At 49.0% G+C, this 18,825-nt stretch overlaps 1 protein-coding gene across 1 annotated transcript; it reads right to left on the reverse strand.

Moving 5' to 3' along the window:
- Positions 1–16,585: 16,585 nt before the first annotated feature.
- Positions 16,586–16,888, reverse strand: INAFM2 (InaF motif containing 2; the record flags this gene model as incomplete). The annotated part of the gene is made up of 1 exon (XM_059825920.1): positions 16,586–16,888. A coding segment is annotated over exon 1 (258 nt), but the record flags the coding sequence as incomplete, so codon positions are not given.
- Positions 16,889–18,825: the final 1,937 nt, after the last annotated feature.

Here is an 18,825-nt window from a genome sequence, read left to right on the forward strand (position 1 = left end):
TAAGTGGTGCCCCAGTTACCCTCTACCATTTCATCTTGCCGGCCTTCCCATCTATCCCCTTCCTATCTGCAAGGCTCATTTTCCCTTGCCTGATCATGCCCCCACAAGAGAGCATGTTCCTGCCTCACTTTCCTCTCTTTCCCAAACAGTTTAAGATGAGTTTCCAAGTGTGCCTGAACTATGCAGTCAGCATCAGACACCACCTTTTGATGTGGACAAATTAAAGCAAGATGCTTTCCTTTCCTGATATTTCCTGGAATTTAGGAGATGCTTCAGATTTCAGGGGAACCCTGTGCAGGATATGGATGGCAGGTCACTTGGGGAGAGTCGGCCTTTAACCAAGAGTGGCAGCGCTGACCTATGTTAGGATCACAGGAATAGGCACAGTCACACCAAATCTTACACTGAGAGAACGCATTTTCATTCTTTTTAGTCCTTAGAGAAATCACCAATCACTAATTCACAGCAAAACCATAATGACTTATCCTCTCTGAGCACACTGGTCTGTGATTGTTTCATCTGAAGGTTTCTAGCACTTTCCTCTGAAGCCTCTGACTTTCTTGCTGGCAGGGCACCCATGGAGATGCCAGGGTGAGCCAGTGCAGCAGTTTCTGTGTCCCCCATCTCAGCAATGGGTTTCTCCTGGTTTGTTGTTTTTTTCATTCCATCAATTGCAAGAGCATTTAGAGAATGAGTGCCTGAGTGCTGCTTGGCTGTTAGTCTTTAATGATGTTCTAGGGCATCATTGTCACCTCCTATCTGCTGAAGTCACCACAAAGCAATTTGACCTCTCCCTTTGCACCAGTGACAGGCCGCTATCAGGGCTGGCTTTCCCAAACAAGATCATTTGCAGACAGAGTGAATTCTGCCATGATTTATTTCTAGTGGGGAGAAGAGCCAAGAGGAAGACAGAGGGACCTGTCTTTAACTGTCTGCTCCCTGTGTCCAATTTGTCAGGAACATCCCTTGGCAGACAAAAAAAATGCAAGACCTGGATTTCTCTAGTACTAGCTCAGCACAACCAGAACGGTTCATCTGTGGGTCTTGACAGCAGGGCTCCTAGGAGCAACAAAATAGCAACAATGACAACAACAACAACCAAAAAAGCAAAAGCTCATTTGGCTCAAGCTGGTTAAGTTGTCAGTGTGTTTGGAGCGAAAAGGTCTCGCGTCTATTCCTGCTGTTGCTTTGAAGTTCCCAAATCAACATGACAGGCTGCATAATGACACAGATGGCAGTCATAAATAACCACCGGCTAGTAACAGTCACTTCCCTTCTCCCTTGGCTTCTGTTTCCTAGTGCTCTACAGAAAGATTAGTTTTAGACCACGGTACATATAAAAAGCTGCAAAGCTCTACTTTATTTTCATTTAATTCTCCCTAAAGTCTTATTTCACAGCAATTCTTTGGAACCAGCTCCCTCAGCATTGCCCCCATTTGAGATGCATTTGAATCCTCGGCAGGGTTTTCTATTTGTTTTTTTGGTTTATTGAGCCTGATGCCTGCAGCTGACTCCTGATGATGCTTTAGAGCAAGGGTTGCCCAAAATGCAACCCGTAGGAAACCTGCATTCAGCAAAGCCATTGCGTATGGCCCACAAAGGGACTTAATAGGTGTGGCCATCCTGGAGGGAAGCATCACTACATCCGCTGGAGTCCCTTCATGACTGTAACCACATGTGGCAGGCTAGTGATTCTGCCTTTTTCAGCCTATCTAATACAAAGTGCAGCGTTATCGGGCAGAGCTAGTTTTAGCAAGAAGGAGGAAAAGAGCATCATTCAGGAAGCTGAAAGCAGTAAGATCAAGCATTAAACAAAGAGCTGCACTTCTTTTGTTAGAATGCAAAATTAAAAGTTTATTTCACAGAATCATTAAGGTTGGAAAAGACCTGTCAGATCATCAAGTCCAACCACCAACCCAACCCCACCACACCCACTAAACCATGTCCCACAGTGCCACGTCCACACGTTCCTTGAACGCCTCCAGGGATGGTGACTCCTCCACCTCCCCGGGCAACCTGTTCCAGTGCTTCACCACTCTCTCAGGAAAGAAATGTTTCCTACTATCCAGCCTAAACTTTCCCTGGTGCAACTTGAGGCCATTTCCTCTTGTCCTGTCACTTGGGAGAAGAGACCAACACCCCCCTCCCCACAACCCTCTTTCAGGTAGTTTTAGAGAGCGATAAGGTCTCCCCTCAGCCTCCTCTTCTCCAGACTGAGGATTTATTCCTTTTGTGTCTAGTACCATGAATTCAGGTGTCCAAACCACCTTAATTATTTGCTTCCTTTCACGGCTTGAGTATAATCTCGAAGGAACAGGTAGTCCTGAGTGAATGGCCAATAATCCAGTTAAGAGGCTGTGGGCTGGTGGCTCATGTATAGTTTTTAAGAGTTGATGCTTACACTGAATTGCAGACGTCCGTGCCTAATTGCATTGATCTGACGTCAGGCCAACACAATTACAAGATTATCCCATTGCAGCAGGGGAAGGAGAGGGTGTTTTTCACCCTGTGATGTGTGAACAACAGTAACACAAGTTCTCTGTAGATGAAGGACTTCATGTGGCAAGGTAAATGGGTTGTCGTTATGCAAGCCTCCAGGAGGTACTGAGCAGCTCTGTTGTGGTAAATCCAGGCCAGCTGGAAACCTTGACTCTGTTCTGTGTCCATGTACCCAGCAGACATTATACCAGGGAATGCCCTGAAGTGCCTGGTAGAAAACATGAGAGAAGTCTGTGCTGAGAATCCAAATTATACAGAGTCTAAATGGCTACTGTTTTGGAGGACAGAGAGTTCATAGCAAAAAAGGAAGACAATTATTGTAGCCAGGACCTACATGAGATGAGACCAGCCTTAAGGAGAAGCATCTAGAGGGATGCACCATTATAGGTTATCAAGACTGCTTAATAATTTCCTGCCAGGAGGTAGCAGGTAACTTCCCAGTGAGATTTTTTTGTGTGTGTGTGAAAAATACATTTGACAAATGCCATGCATGTACCAGAAGTGTGTCTGCTACAACATTTCATATTTCATAAAACCTAAACTGGAGCCCTCGTTAAACCTTTTCAAAACAGAAAATTTTAATGTTATGTTTTTAAATACTGATGATTCAGTTTTGATACAGTGCAATTTTTGGAAAATCTGCCTTGAAACAGATGGTGTGATTTTGCAAAATACAACCTATCAACCCCAAAAGGAAGGTAAAAAAATCATTCCATTAAAAAGTTTATATTGTGGAATTTCCATCAAGTAGAAAATCCTGTACCAGGTCACTTCACCTGATGCTTGGGACATGCCGTCTGTTTACAGATCTCACACGTCCCAAAGCATGGCAGATATCTGTAGCAGCAGTAGACATCAATAATCAGTAATAACAAGATGCTCTCCACCTGCCCTGCTCCTGGGCTTTGTGGGGCCCATGCCCCCCCCCCACATTAATGTGCAGCTTTCACTCCCCACCACAGATGCTGCTCATCCATTTCTGCAGAACAGCAGCTCCTTGCAGCAGGCAGCCACCATGTGGGTTTCACAGCTTCCACTGCTCATGTCTATTTATGGCACTAAAAATCTCCATCACCTTCAAACCAGTTGGAGATACTGTGCAGAGAGTGTGGTGGGGCTTTCATCCTTTGCTTCAAATAACAAGGAATAAATATTTACCCGAAGTGCAGGACTGGAATCCCTGGAGAATGTCCAACAGTCCCAGAGAAGTAAACGATACACAAAAACCACAGAAGCTTTTCTCTGAATTCTCTTGAGAAAATTAATCTTAACATCTTTAGAGAAAATGCAGCTGGGGGTAGATTTCCAGAGCAGCTCCAGGGATTTGACCTTGCAGCTCTGGCTGACGTAAACAGGAGAGGGGCAGGCAGGGCCTGTGTGCTGCAGGATTGAGGAGGTCAGGAGGAGTCAGCTTTCTGATGCAAACCAGTGCTAAAGGTTGGTGCAGGAAGCAGTACAAGCAGAAACAAACACTTCTCACTACAGTTACGGAGCTACCAAAGAACATACCGGTTTCCTCAAGGTTCAAAAGACAAAAATCTGCTGTTGTGTCTTGGAAGTTGGCCTAGGATTGGCAGGCTGAGGTCTCAAGGGCTTGACCTGAATAGCATCGGGCTCGCTAGTCCTTCCTGCAGCCCACACCACCTTCTGGAGCCCACCATCGTGCTATGGGCATTTCAAATTCCCAGAGCACATCTTAGCACCACATACCACCAGCGCGGAGAGTTTAGTCCTCATGCAGAATTAGGGAGCGGCATGGCTTAACACAGGACTTGATGGAGTTACCTTCATACTCCTGGAGTGACAGAAAGCCTGGCACAACATGGGAAAATACTATTAACATTGGGCAACACAGGGATTATGTGAGAATGGTTCAAGAGAAATGTACTTGGGCTGAAGAAACAGAGGGAAGGACTCTAGGCATGTTCAGGGAATGGTTGTTTAGTCTAGCAAAACGCAGGCATAAAGTGATGGAGTTGTGATCTCTATAAATACAGTGGGGTAGTAAACACCAGTGAAAGAGGAGAAACATTCAAGCCAGAAAACAATGCTGGTGCAAGAATCAATGTATCGAAGAAGCCTGTGAATAAATATGGGAAAATGAGAAAAAGGCTACTACCTGTCAGAGGACGGATGACTTGGAAGCATGCCATGGTTGAAGGAGGAACTCTTGCCACCTTCGAGGCTGGCCTGAGCAGCATGCTTTGGCAGGGATTAGGTAATGTGGTGCTTGTAACAGCAACAGGATGAATTTGATGACAAAGTTGTGTATGCTCCTGTCAAAGCTGGTGACCACCGTCAAAGCAGATGCTTTCACTGACACCCAGAAGAATTAGCGTACACATCTGTCTGGAGATGTAGGTTCTTTACTCCTAAATCTCTCGGGCACTTTGCAAGAGCTTCTGTGTCGTCTTTGGTTTGTCAGGGTGACTTGAGGAGAGGAGGAACTATTAGAAGCTGTTAAGGGTCACAGACCAAAGCTAGTCATTGGAGCTCCTATACTTCCTTATGGGTACTCATTAAAGCTTAACAAGTCTAAACATATTTAGGGCTCTGACAGGCAAGCTGTTGCCATTCTAAACGTTGAAAACGGAGCTGCTTTTGTAGCCTGCAGTTGTTGCTGTTACTGCAGAGCTGGCAGAAGGGAGCGTGTGCCCATACCTCAGCCAACCTGCGTTAAACCTCTTAATGTAAACCCCAGATGAAAAGGAGTTAGAGATAAATGTACCACACTGTGGTCTGCCACGTAAGGGGCACAGGCACATCGTCCTTTCTGCCAGCTCTGCTGTTGAGAAGGAACAGATAGACTGTAGAGAATGAGAGTATCTTAAACCACTCCAACAGGAATCTCCACCAAAGACTGTCTTTACATATCTAAACTCATCAAGGGTTGCAGTGATAATTTTTCTACCAGTAGCAAATCTAGACAGGATTAGGATTTTTTTTCCTCCTTAAAGAAATCAGTTCTAATTCAAATGGGAATTAATTCAGGGATGTCCAATGGCCTGTGCTAATTAGAAGATATCTCATGATCTTACTGGTCTTTTTTCTGGCCTTACAGTGTATGTTGGAACAGTTGATACATATATCCATTTAAAAAAAGCTAAGTGAGAAAATCTGGTGTAATGATGATGTCTAACAGATGGTCCTTAGATGTCATGTCTGACTTTGTCTTGTGGCATTTCACGAGACTGCCTGAGTGGTCCACTAAGAACAAAATTGTCTCTGGGAACTCTGGACCTGCCCGAGGAGACACCCAACAAAATTACATTTTCCAACCCAAGCAGAGGATGGATAGTGCTAACCTCAGCTGAAGGCAGAAGGGCCGAATTGACAGACTTCATCAGCTACGTTCAGCTGCAGTCTTCAGGGGCTTCATGTACACCCATCCCCGTGACATGAGGTTTAACCAGTAGGTCCTACAATGGACTGTTGTTGGCTCAGCTGTGAAAGTCATCCCAGTGACCTCCCACGTCCAGTCAGGCTCTGTCGGGCTGGGAAATGTGAGGCAGACAGGGCCTTTGAGATGGATCACCACCGATCTGCACTAATCCTCTCGTGTGACAGTGACATGCGAAGTGAAATCTGGCACTGCAGCCCCTTGCTGCTGAAGGCAGAGTCAAAGGCAGCACACTGCCGCATTGCTCGCCCGAGCCCCAACTCACAATAGTCACGCCAGCGCAGAGCTTGCTAAATCTCTGACCAGCCCTTGAGTTATGCATGGAAAAGAGGATACAGTGTGAAATGAGAGAAATGCGAATCACTATGTCTAATTACTAAGAGAAGTAATGACTTTAAAGCCCACCAGTGTCTTGGCTGTAAAGACTCACTCATGCACAGAAAGAAGGTGTCTGTATTGAAAGGATAATATTGCAAAATAGGAAAGGGACTAACGGCACAGCACTAATAGCACAGGGCTGTCAAAGAGACTTTTGAAACCATTAATAATAAAATAGATTAACAATAAACAGAGCTAGCTCTGGAGTCAGTTCAGACTTGTAAAACTGATTATTTTACAATATTTGGACCACCAAGCACAACTCTGAAAATCAGCTTCCCGGCCCTTCCCAATAGCGTTAAATCCCAGAAGTGTGCTGCTGCAGCATTGAGCACCCCCTGGGCTGCAGGATACGGCCAACTCCATCCATTGCACACATACAGGACAATGAAAAATGTCTCCAGCAACAGTCTTAGAATCTCCTCTCAGCTGTACATAGCATCAATTATTTCAGTACCTTGGGTATGATTTCAGTGCAGTTCCTCATTAGATATCTGTGGCTGTGTCCTTAAATGATTCCTTCAGTGGTTTCCTTTTTACGTGAGGCAAGCTCACCATCGCACCTCCTGCCTTCACGGTATTTCATCTGTTTATCTTTTCATATCCCACCTCTGCCCTTTCTTGAGAGCTTTCAGTGCTGAAATCTGCATCAGCAAAAGGCAGATCCGTGGATTTAAACATAGATGCAGGAAAATGCCAGCTCAGCAATTCTGAGCAGCACCCAAGCATCTGGCAATTGCAGAAAAAAGAAAAGTCTGCCGTTCCCAATTAAAAATCAATGTATCTAGGTCTGAAGGCCGCTACAAGACAGCAGGCTCCACTCACGGGTTAGTGTTTTTGCTAGTGAAAAGCTGAAACACCCTCCTGCCCTTGGCGAACACAAGTGCTGCACCCCCAGGCCAGGTTTCACGTGAGAGGGCCACAAAGTCCTACCCAAAATCAGCTCCTCCTCTGTTGCTCCAGGTGCTGTACAAGCACACACAAAAACACGTAAAGATTACTGTTCTCGAGACAAAAAGAGAGAGTAAAATAGTCTTACCTAACCCAGTGGAGGATTGCGTGTTTCATCCAGACTCATACATTCAGTTCATCCCTGGGCTGCGGAGCCCCCCCGTTGCTCCCGCCGGATTTGGCAGGGACGTATCTGGGTTACGCTACAGTGGCACCCCCCACAGCAGCCCCAGCTGTGCAGGAAGGTCAGGCTGAAACTCAGCAGACATTTTTTAATTTACTGCTCAGCGGTTCCCTAAAGACTGATAATCCCGCTGCTGTCTCTGCTCTTGTTTCACAGGATAACGTGCTGAAGGTGGTGGATGAGAAGAGAAGAGGAGCACAAGCTTGTCCTCGCTCTTTGACCTTCTATGAAATCAGCTTTCAGCACCTGCCCTGTGCCCTTCAGCACCCATTCACAGCACATGGGGTGCCCCGTCACCACACCCCACTCCCCGCTCAGTTTTGGCATCCCCCTTTCCTATCCGTATGCCAAAGGACAGGGAAGGCTACACACATTCTCAACCTACAAAGAAAACACCGTCACTTTTCTTTTGTATTTGTTTTGCCTGTATTGCAGCTGTGTGGCAAGCCAACGAAATGTCTACTGAATGCACTTTATTTTATTTAATTACTAATTCTGTTTGTAGTTAAGATTTAGGTTTCTGGGCACCCCACCCATTTCCTCCCCCAGAGGCTGGCAGGGAACTGCCTGTGCCGGGAGGGCGGCAGGGGCTGTGCAAGGTTTCCTTCGCTGTTGGGCAGGGAGCAGGCGACTGACAGAGCATTAGGAGACAGGGTGAGAGGTGTTACGTTGTAGTTCAGTGGGTGGATGAAAAAGTAGTGTTCAGAGCAGCTCTTGTACTAGAGGTTTTGTATGTGGTTGAAGTGTTGGCAGAGATGTACGGTAGTTGCATGGGTCGCAGGGCACAAAGGGGATGGAGCATTCTTGCGTTACGCTGCGGGGCGCAGGTGCTTTTGACAAGCACACATCAACCACAGTGTCTCACCTTTTAAAAGCTTGCTTTCCTCCTCCTGTTAGAGGTAGTAGGGCACAAGCAGCAGAGGCTGAATCAGCACATCAGGAGACTGTGCTTTTTTCTAAGGAAGGTGGCTGCTAGGTTGAGCAGCTATGTATGCAGCTCAGCAAAACACCGTGCCCGCTTCCTAAAGTCCAGTAACTGGAGACGCTTGCAGCTCTATGTGCCACGCAAGGCAAGGAGGAGGACAGCACAAATGCAGTGACCTTCCTTCTCCACCACACTGCACAAAGGAGTCGGCAGCAGAACCCAGGCCAAGTTGGACCTGAAGGTCTAAGGCTTCCTATCAAACGCTTTCACCTGCTTGGTTGCGCCTTTCATAGCCTTGTGCTTGAATAAAAGGGCAGCAGTTCCCCTGGAAGCTGCCATGCAGACATTTTGACCTGGCCTTAAAAAGACACCTTTCAAATCGAGGATCTGGATCAGCATTTACAAGCATAAATGAGCAAGACTGCCAGCTGCTTGGATTTCCAAGCAGCTAAGAGATTGACAGCAAACTAGGACCTAGCTGAAATATGGCTACCAATTAAGGAGAAGGCAGAAAGCAGGCACCAGGAATAATACAACATAATTTCTGACTTCTGAATGACAGACCAAGAGGGTATCGCCCTCATTTTGAAGTGCTGCTCTAAAACGATGCAGTAAATGTACGTGCAGACACATATGCGTGGAGATTTATTGGATTTCATTGCAGGATGCATTCGCTAACCAAAATGGCAGACTGCCTTGGTGATAAGGTTGGCATGTGTGGACTGAAATACTGTACGCTGCTTTAATAAACTAATACTTGCACAGATAAACATTTTGGTTTTCCACGTAATTTAGATCCACAGTACCTATCTCATGAAGGAGAAGCCTCGGAATTTCTTCTACATGCCAAGTTCAGGAGAGTTTATTGGCTTCAGACCAGCCATTAGCCAGAAACAGAGTGTGCAAGCTTTCATGTTTTATTAGTAGAAACATCTTCACCCCACCAAAGCCCAGACCAGGTTTATCTGGACTTATCCAACAGATAAAAGAACAGATAGCTAAAAGCCAGATTGTAAAACTGCTCCAGGTCCTGGAGATTCTCCATCACTGTTAAAAGCTGATTTTCCTTATCTGCCTGGCTCAAAAACTTGCTTACAATTGTTTAAATTTTTAATTTATTATTATTTTTTACATCAGGCCACTGACCTCAATCTTGGTCCGGCCAGACTGAGTCACTACCAGTGCACACCAGGAACTGGCTTTGCCGCAGGGCCCATGCAAAATACAGTCTCTGATCGAGAGCCTGTTGCACCCCAGCAGCAGTCAGGCACACAGCCAGGCAGACAGAAACTTCTACGTTGCCCCTGGTCCAGCATTCACTTGTAGAGATAAAAAACCCAACTGCAATTGTGGCTGTATCTTATCGCCCTAGACACCCTTCTGAAAGGAAAACTGCCACTCTTCCCCCATTTCCCTCTTCTTTTTCTCCTGCAAAGCCAAGTAACTTTGCATTTAATGATGCCTAGGAATGACTGAGTCTGTACCAAGCTCCAGGGATGGGACTGCACAGATAGTGCCTGTTCTAAGGGTAATTTTTTCCTGCTCATTAACACTTTGCTGGAATGCACTTTGGTTGGTGCCTGGATTGCAATTTTGCAGAAGACTGTGGCTGGCTGTTTCTTCTTTACAGTGAGAGAAAAGACTGAAAAGTTGAAAAATCTGATGTAGAGGTATTATTTATATGAAATAAAAGTTGTAACAAGGAAAAAGCTCCAGTTTCTTAGTGTTTCTCAGTCCCACATGTAGAGTTTTCTGAATCGAATCAGTAACGTCTGCTTTTTACAGCACCAGCACCAATTCAGATTGCTTACCCCTTAGGAAAGTGCTTAACTCTCGGGCTAGCTCAGCTAACTCACCCGGAAAGCTCACTGCAGCGATGACAGCCTGTGTCGTAACACAAGGCTCACTTTTTCAGAAAGGCATCAAAGCCTTCTCATTGCCACAGCACTGTTCTTCAAGCAAATGCGATGGCAGCTTGCAGAGTGCCGGTTCATATGCCCGTGGAGGTACCTGTTTCCTCCCAGCAGCAGCTGGTAGCTCAGGGATCTTGTGAAAGTTATTTGAGCTCTTCCAGGCAACAGGAAAGCAGCAGTGACTCTCAGATGGAAAAGCTCTTTCTTTAAACCAAAGGCACAGCGTGCCGTTAGACACTCTTCTAGTTGGCAAAATCTACCATCAGTTTCAACACAGCAACTCCGTAGCTAAAACCGATACCGAAATTGATTTCAGACTAGTGAATCACCTCTTGTGTAGAGAGATCAATTAAAAAAACCTCAAGCCAAGGACAAAAATACATCTGGATAAAGTTGGAGATACTTCAGTTTCCAAAGCTTTACCAAGCCAATTCCTGCAGGAGGCAACAACATAGAATCTTGACAGCAGTTCCAGCTCTCCGTTCCTATCCCAACAAGTCTAATACCTACAGCAGAAGCACACCGCACAGATTACTAACAAGTAAAGCCCTATACAGAGTCCAGAAGTAGAAATAACAAACATTCACTGATTTTCCACACCAGTTCCCCTCCAGATAAATTGGTTGCAAATGGCATAGGAGCCTGAAGCTAAACCGGCATTTAGTCAGAAATTTTTCTTTGAAGTGCATAATACAGTAGCTAGTGCTTTTTAAGTTATGCGGAAAGCTTTTTTAAGTCAATTAGAGGCACAGAGCAGGAGCAGGGTACAGCACTGCTGTGAAGTTCAAAACGCTGCCTGCTGCCTTCCCTTGGAAAGGTTGTTCAACAACAGCTCCACCAGTTCGCAGGCTCACAGGCTCCGCAGCTACTGGCAGGCACAGCTAAAGCGTTGGGAATTCTGCAGCCGTTTCCTGATCACACCAGCTTAGTGCAGCAACGCGACAGCTGACCAGATACAAGGCTCTCCCAAAACTGCCTCCAAACACAGGCGGAATAGCCAGAAGTCAAGCTTCACCTCCTTAGCTTTTTGCTCCAGCTCGGGTGTGACTGTTTCTTACACCATTCCCCTCTCCACAGGCTTGAGCACCTCCAGGACTCCCAGCCAGCCACCAGTAACAGCACACCTGTGCATAACCCTTTCCAGAGCGGCCCGCTGAGATTAGTTTTGCCTTCTCTGAAGGAAATCCCCGATGCCCAGAAGCAGCCACCGATTTTGTTATCAACACTACACCACGGCTACACTTGTGAATTAAGTCAAGATCTGGAGTAAAAATAATACCACCTTCCTTATGGGAAATACAGCCCAGTCCCAGGAACCTGGGATTAAGATGGTATGGACTACATCAGTTGAGACCACGAGAGAACATGCGTGGGGAAAAGGCAGCTTTTAGAAGATGAAAACGTGAGCCAGCTGCTGGAGCATATTACATGCTCCAGCAACTTTTTTCCCAGCTATTTCCCTTCCTTCTGCTCCCTCTGCACGTGAGTTGTATCAATGCACCCTCCTTGAACAAACTGAGCTCAATGGGACAAGACCAGCATGTACAGGCAGTGGGCAAGTATTATATGTCAATAAAAAGGTGTAAGCCCAGAGGCATGTACATGCGAGGAAGGAACCAAGAAGGTTTGAAAAAAACATCCTCTGATCTAGAGGCACCTTTGACTGGACATCATTAATAATTCTTCACTTACTATTACTCCTCCTTTTAGGGAGTGCTTCCATTTGACAGAGCTTGCAGTTCAAACCCTTCTGTAAGGATCTAAGCAGAGGCAGCGTTACACAGCGCTGGAGGGTCACCATTGTCACGTGAGGGTTGGACAAGGCAGCATTAGCATAGATTTTCTCACAGGAAGTCCGATTCCTTCCTCGTGAGACTCTTCTCAGTCAGAAAGGAAAAGCAGAACACAACCTGGTCTTCTCTCCATCCTCTTAAGCGATTACTGTGATTAGGAACTGGAAAATCGAAGCTTCTGTGGTATTTACCTTTCCTTGACACTGGACAACGCTGCATTCCATCACCGCGTTTCAGAACTAAGCTGCACCTGAAGCACAAATGTACAGCAACTTCTGTTCTCTGTGCCACGATTTTTTAAAGGCTCTGGAACTCAGGCCCTAAATGACACAGAGATTCAAAGCTTGGAGGAAAAGTTGGCATTACAGAATTATTAGCATGTGTAATCAATAAAAAACTGAAGTAAAAGAATAGAAGCACGGATGCCACTATTCCAGCCATATTCTTACAGCCATCGCGCTTTTACAGGAGCATCCCACAGTTCGAAGTTTTGAGACTCTTGTTAACTTCTTTACATCAATAAAGCAAAGAGCCTAAGACATGTCACTCGTGGTTGACTATCTTCTTCGTCCAAACTGACTTTCAGACAACTGCCTTTCACACAGATCTACACACACTGGAAATACGACACAGTTCGATTTGCAAGTAACATGCAGGACAGCGTTTGTGTAAGGGGAATAACCCTCACCAGCAATTCCAAGGAAATAACATTACAAATCACGAGGTTACAGCGATTGCTATCTAGGAAGCAACACAAAAGCCTGTGCCTTATCTTGCCTGATACAATTACATTAAGTGAACTGATTTTTTTGAGGAGCAATGAAGGGAAAGACTGAATTGGAGCTGAAGTAATGTAACAGATAACAAGACAGCCTGCCTTTTATACCTCAGGTTTACCTGAGTCTGGTGACTGCACCGTTTTAGGGCACTAAAATATTATGTTCTGATGCAGATGACTGTCTCAGTACAAAGATGGCAACATAACGCAAAAATTCACAGTCCAAGATGACAATCCAGCTGTTACCTGTTGCAGCCAACCTACTTCCCAAGAAATCCCTAGTACCCTGCATTTTAAAAAGTTAGCTTACATCTAGAAACCAGTCCAGAGGAGCCGTTTGTGTTACTAGAAGTATTTGCGGTTTCTTGGACAGACTGCCACAAAGAGAGTAGCAAGCACGGAGACTGGCTCATCACAGGCTGGCAACAGTAGTATCTCAAGGAGTACGTATTTTCCTCCGGAGGACTATGATTCCTGGCTAGGGAAAGGATGTAAAAGAGATGTAAGCTGAAGAATCTAGGTCCAAAAGGGCTTTGGAAAACAAGGCTGCCCAAATCACAAAAGCTCCCTCGCTGTTAGGCCAGCAGTCCGTGATCCTTCTGCATCTTTACAAGCCAGAGCTCCCCCCCCCCCCGCTTAGTAGAAGAGTACTGAAGTAACAGGATGCTCCAAAGCCAGTTTTAACAGGTACAGAAACAGAAGTGTTTCACTTAAATCTCAATCTGTCAGCAGAGGAGAAGAAGCAAAAACACAGTCTGGGAACTCATCAAGCCTGTACTTTCATACAGGAATGAAGACAGCCACAACCATCTTCGTACTGGCTCATCAACTATTTTTAGCACCAGAAAGGGAGGCAACCACCAGCAATGGGTCTATTCCCTTTAATAAAGCGGATCTGAACACTGTCACTGTCCCAAAGATCCTTTGCCACCAAAACCACAAACCAGGTGAAGAGCTGCAAGTTGCTCCTGCTCCTGAATAGAAGGCATCATCTCTCTGCAGTTACATGACGGGTTGGAAGAGGGCCATGCAGCCCATTTAAATCAATTCACTTCCTCCTCCATCTGCTCTACGCAGCCATGCTCTATTAGTCTTCTGAGAGCAATCGTATTTAAAGTGAAAAATGCCAGGAGTCCGTGTACATCCAGCATACATTGGATGTACTGTTCAAAGCCACTATAGATTCACCAGTTCTGAGCTGCAGGCCAGGTCCAGAGAAATCTCAGCTTCTGTGCAATTCCACCCAGTTTTTATTTATCTTCAAAGGTTTTAAAAGTTAAACACAAGCTCCCTCCCAGAGACGCTTCCCAACTGGTTCTGCATTTAGTACCAGAGCCAAGAAACAGACTAAACTCAACTGGCACCCAGCAATGAGCCTGGTTATTTTCTCTTTTACTCATTCCTCCCTTAGAGAGCTGCAGAAAGCATTTCCCTCTACAACCAGAGTTGTATCCCAAGGAGAGCAAACAGCATCACTATCACCAGGACCCAGCGCTACTGCATGTGCGTGGCAGCCCCACAAACAGGTATCGACATGCTGCAGGCAGAACTGCCGAGGGAACAAAATCACCCACTGCTACAGAACGGACACACGCGGGGCTAAACCCAGGCAACCGCCTGGCCGAAGCTCCGATCCGGTGCTGCTGCCGGGACACCATCAGCCCTGCCACTGCAGCGGGTGAACAGGAAGAGTTTAGAAGCAGCTCAGGAGGTAACGGTGGCAGGGCAGCCGCCTGCTAGAGCAGCTCCTTTACCAGCTTTCTTACCTGCCCTGCAGGAAGGTGACAATGATCACATCCACGCTTTTGGCTAAAATGACTAAGCATGATCTTTTTTCCTTCCCAGCAGCTAGCTGCATTTTTTAGCGCATTAACAACATACAGACTTTCCTGCACGCTCTCCAGAAAATGGAAAAGGAGGGTGGAAGATCGCACCCAAACCACTCCCTCCTTTTGCCTAATTTCTTTCTGGAAGCCCTCTGCTCCTGGTTTCTACCTTTAGCAGACACTGTAAAGGAATGCCCAGCTGACGCAGGCTTAACGCAACACCACCAGTCCAGGTATGATACAGCTATTTTCTCCTCCAACTCTAAAATAAAGTCAAGTGCCATGTTACACACTACCTTTGTGATTTGCACAACTGAAATACATACACCACATTAGATCACATCTTTATCCCTCAAGCAGAGGAAAACTGAGCTCCTGGGATCATTTCACAGGGACACGGAGTAGCCTGGCAGCCTCACAGTTAAGGCACTCAACCGAAACCATCAATCTGAAAACCAGCTGCTCAGAACCACAGCGGTCTTAGTTTCCTAGTTGACAGCCCACATCCCGCAGTCATTAAAGACAAGGTTCTTTGCACCGCTTGTCAAAGGGCCACGCAGAACGTTTCTGAAGACTACAGGGCAGGAAACCACCAAGCAGGGAGGAGAGCCTGCCCAGGGCACATCACCAGCCGGCTGGCACAGACCTACCTCCCGGCGGCACCGGCTCCGGGGTGCCACCGAGGTGCCGTGCCAGTCTGTGAGCTCAGCCATCCCACGCAGGCAGGAGCACGGGTGTACCAGCCACGGCGCGCCTCGCAGCACACTGCACCGCACACCGCCGCCGCAGCTGCCCATCGGCGCCCACCGCCAGAGCTCCACCTGCTTCTGTCAGGAAAGATCAAACCTCCTTTCGTCACCAATGCCGAGTTGCCGGGGTTAGCGGGAGTTAGGCACGTACGGAGGTTTCTCCAGCCTCACCTACGGAGACCAACGACAAATGAAGCAACATTATTACATGCCACAGTTGCCCATCGCAGCGGACAAAGCATTTTTGCTACCGAGGGAGTCCTTCCAGTTTGCCATTCCTCCCAAATCCTCCTCCCACCACCGAAGAGAACATACTGTATTACAGAGACATTCATATTGGGAAAATATTTTAATATAGTAAACAAGTCAATTTACCTTTCACATGTTTTTAAATAAGTTTATACTCATTGTTAAACAAAACTGTTTTTACTTAAACAATGGATTACAGCCTCTAAATTCATATTGTTCCCAGCTGATCCTGTAAATAGTGAGGAGTTTTGGACACCGACATCCTTTTATAGGTAACAGACGGGCATAAATAGCGCAGGAATTCAACGCAGGTTCAACGGGAGAAGCTAGCCCTGGTGGGGGGAAAAACCGAAGCCACGAAATTCCCTTCCGAGGAAAAACGGGGGGGAAAAAGATACCGCAGTTCTACCAAGTGGAAGTACTTCCTTCCCCCGCCGGCCCCCGGGCCGGGTCCGTCTCCAGCCCGAGCTCTTCGGGGCCCGTCCGTCGCCGGGGGCCGCGCGGCCGCCTCCCCAGCGCCAAGCGCGGCCGGCGCGCAGGGGCGAGCGAGCGAGCGAGCAATCCCGCCTCGGGCAGCCGCGCCGCCGGCCTCCATCCTCCGCCGAGCCCGGCCGCCGCGTCCCCCTCCTCCCGGCCTCGGCAGAGCCCCCCGCGGCGGCGCCGGCCCCCGGGTGAAGCGCGGCCGCCGCCGTCCCCCGCGGTCCGCCGGGCCCGCCCGCCCGGGGGGGCGCCCGCCTCGGCCGCCTCAGGGGCCGTCGCGCACCCGGCGCAGCGCGGCGGCGCCCGCCTCGGCCCCGGGCGGCGGCGACGCGTCCGGGCGCTCGGTCTCGGCGAGGCGGGGGCCGGGGCCGGGGCCGGGGCCCGTCCGCGGCGGCGCTGGCGGAGCCTCCTGCGTGGGTCCGGCGCGCTGCGGGGCGGCCGGCGGGCTGGCCGCGGGGCCCGGCGGCAGCGCGGCGCGGGGCTGCGAGGTGGCGGCGGCGGCGGCGGGGCCGGGGCCGCCGCCGCCGCGCACCGGCTGCCAGATGAGGCTGTAGTAGACGGCGAGGACGATGGCGGCCAGCGAGACGGAGAGGACGTAGGCCAGCACGGTGGCCAGGCGCACCCACTTCTTGTTGGTCTTGGCCGCCATGCGCGCCTTCTTGTCCCCGGTGTAAGTGGCGGGCTTGCCCCGCTCCGCCCCCGCCTCCTTCTCCTTCATGGGGGCCCGGCCCTTGGCCCGCTGCTCCACCGACCCCTCCGTGGTGGGGCCCGGCTCCGCGCCGCCGCCGCCCGCTCGCCTCAGGACATGCCGCTGCCCGGCTCGCGCCGCCGCCGCCTCGTGCCGCGGCCCGCGCTGCCCCGGCGGCTCCGCCGGCCGCGGGCGGGGGCGAGGGGCGGGGCTTAAAGGGGCAACGCCGCCCGGCGAGGGTTGTGTTTAAAGGGGCGATGCCCCCCGCGCCGCCGGCGGCGGGGTGTGGTCGCTGCGCGTGCGCGGCCGCTCCTGAGGGGGCGCGCGCGGCGGCCGTTGGGTGTGTGCGGGGAGGGGATGGCGGCGGCCGCCGGGCCCCTTCCCCGGGGGCTCTGCCGGGGCCCCTCTGCCGCCGTCGGCTCAGGGCGGGTGGGGGCGTCCGGGGTCTCCGCCTGCTGCGGCGGGCGGACCCGCGGGGCCGGGCCGGGGTGAAGGCTTGTTTCTAGGGCTCCGTGGGCGTGCGGGGGGGGCGTGAGGAGGGCTCCCGGCAGAGGCCTAGTGCGGCAGCGGGAGGAGGTCGGAATTCTCCCCTCGGCGGCAGTTACTGCTCGGGGCCCCCCTGCCCGCAGGTACGTGATGCCGCCTGCAACGTTTGGGGCGCTTGAGGGCCGCCCTGGCTAAGCAGCGGCTTGGGGAGAGAGGCTGGGTTTGTTCCCGGCCCGCTGGGCTGGTCCCAGACCTGCAGAGACAGCCTAAGGCTGCACTGTTGCTGTTAGGGTTTGATTGACTTTACTCCCCAAATGTCAGTCCCCTACAAAAGCATTATAGTGGCTTATTCAGGAGACAGCTCAAACACTCTTCTAGGCTATGGATTACCCTTTTTTTTTTTCTTTATGGTGCAAGATGTTTACTTTTGAGAATGATTTAGTTGCTCCTTTTCCAATCATGTTCTTTTTCTCCCTCCCTTAAATCTTAGGCCAGTCAGGTGCGTTGCAGCAGAGAACCTCTTGTTTACAAGGCGCTGCAGTTCTGAAAGAGGCTAACAGCAGCAGGAGAAATGGATGTCGCTCAGAAAGGCATCAGAGGAAGTGAGTGATTGAGTTTTCAGTAGCATTTTATTTTTTACTTGCAGTAGCAGGAAAAATGTGGAGGGTTGGGAGAGAAAGGGAAAAACCTCTGAGTCTTTGCAGGAAGAAGCATGGAGCTTGCAGCTCTGAGGAACACTGCTGGGGCAGAAGATATGTCAGGGAATAAAACAGAGTAACTTCAAAATAACTGTAATTCTTGGCAAAAGGTGGATTGTGTTGACTAAAAGCTCTGGCTGATTGTTCTTATAAGGGCAAAGGAATTTTGGGGGCTAAACTTTTTGGGAGAGAGCAGCTATGCCAGTGTGGGATGTTCTGTACCCAGACACGGCTCTTGCCTGGAGGGGAGGGCTAAAGGGTGTGACGTTGTGCTGGCAGCTGCCTTTGGAGATCCTCTGCCTTTTGGCCTCAGCACAAATCTCATCTATAGTAACAAAAATCGTGGCTGTGCAGTGGCGGTACAGGAGTGAGTGGATCCCACCGCGGCTGCCTTGCCAGTGCTGGCAAGGGTAGCAGTGATTTCCCTGCCTGTTTGGGGCAGAGGGGGCTTGTTGCCCATGGCAGGGGGATTGGACTAGATGATTTTTAAAGGTCCTTTCCAACCCAAATGATTCTGTGATTCTGAACTACAGCTAATGACATGCTCTATCCTCCTGAAATACGTAATTTTCATGAAATGTTGCTGTAACCTGGTCTGTCTGGGAGACATCCGTTAGTAGGTACTATGACTTTTCTATGGGCCCCCTTATCTCTCTTGCCCTGATTTGTTACACCTGACTACATTCTTCTCATTGAAGTCAAATTTCATACACCTGAATAGCATGAGCTGATGGCATCCTACTGACAAAGCCTTCTGGAGTCAGAGAAGTGCATCTTCTGTGTTGTTCTATAGATTCTGTACACAAATTCCCTTGTACATGTTTAATT

This window comes from Gavia stellata, chromosome 17, assembly GCF_030936135.1.
Source record: "Gavia stellata isolate bGavSte3 chromosome 17, bGavSte3.hap2, whole genome shotgun sequence".
NCBI classification, from domain to species: Eukaryota; Metazoa; Chordata; class Aves; order Gaviiformes; family Gaviidae; genus Gavia; species Gavia stellata.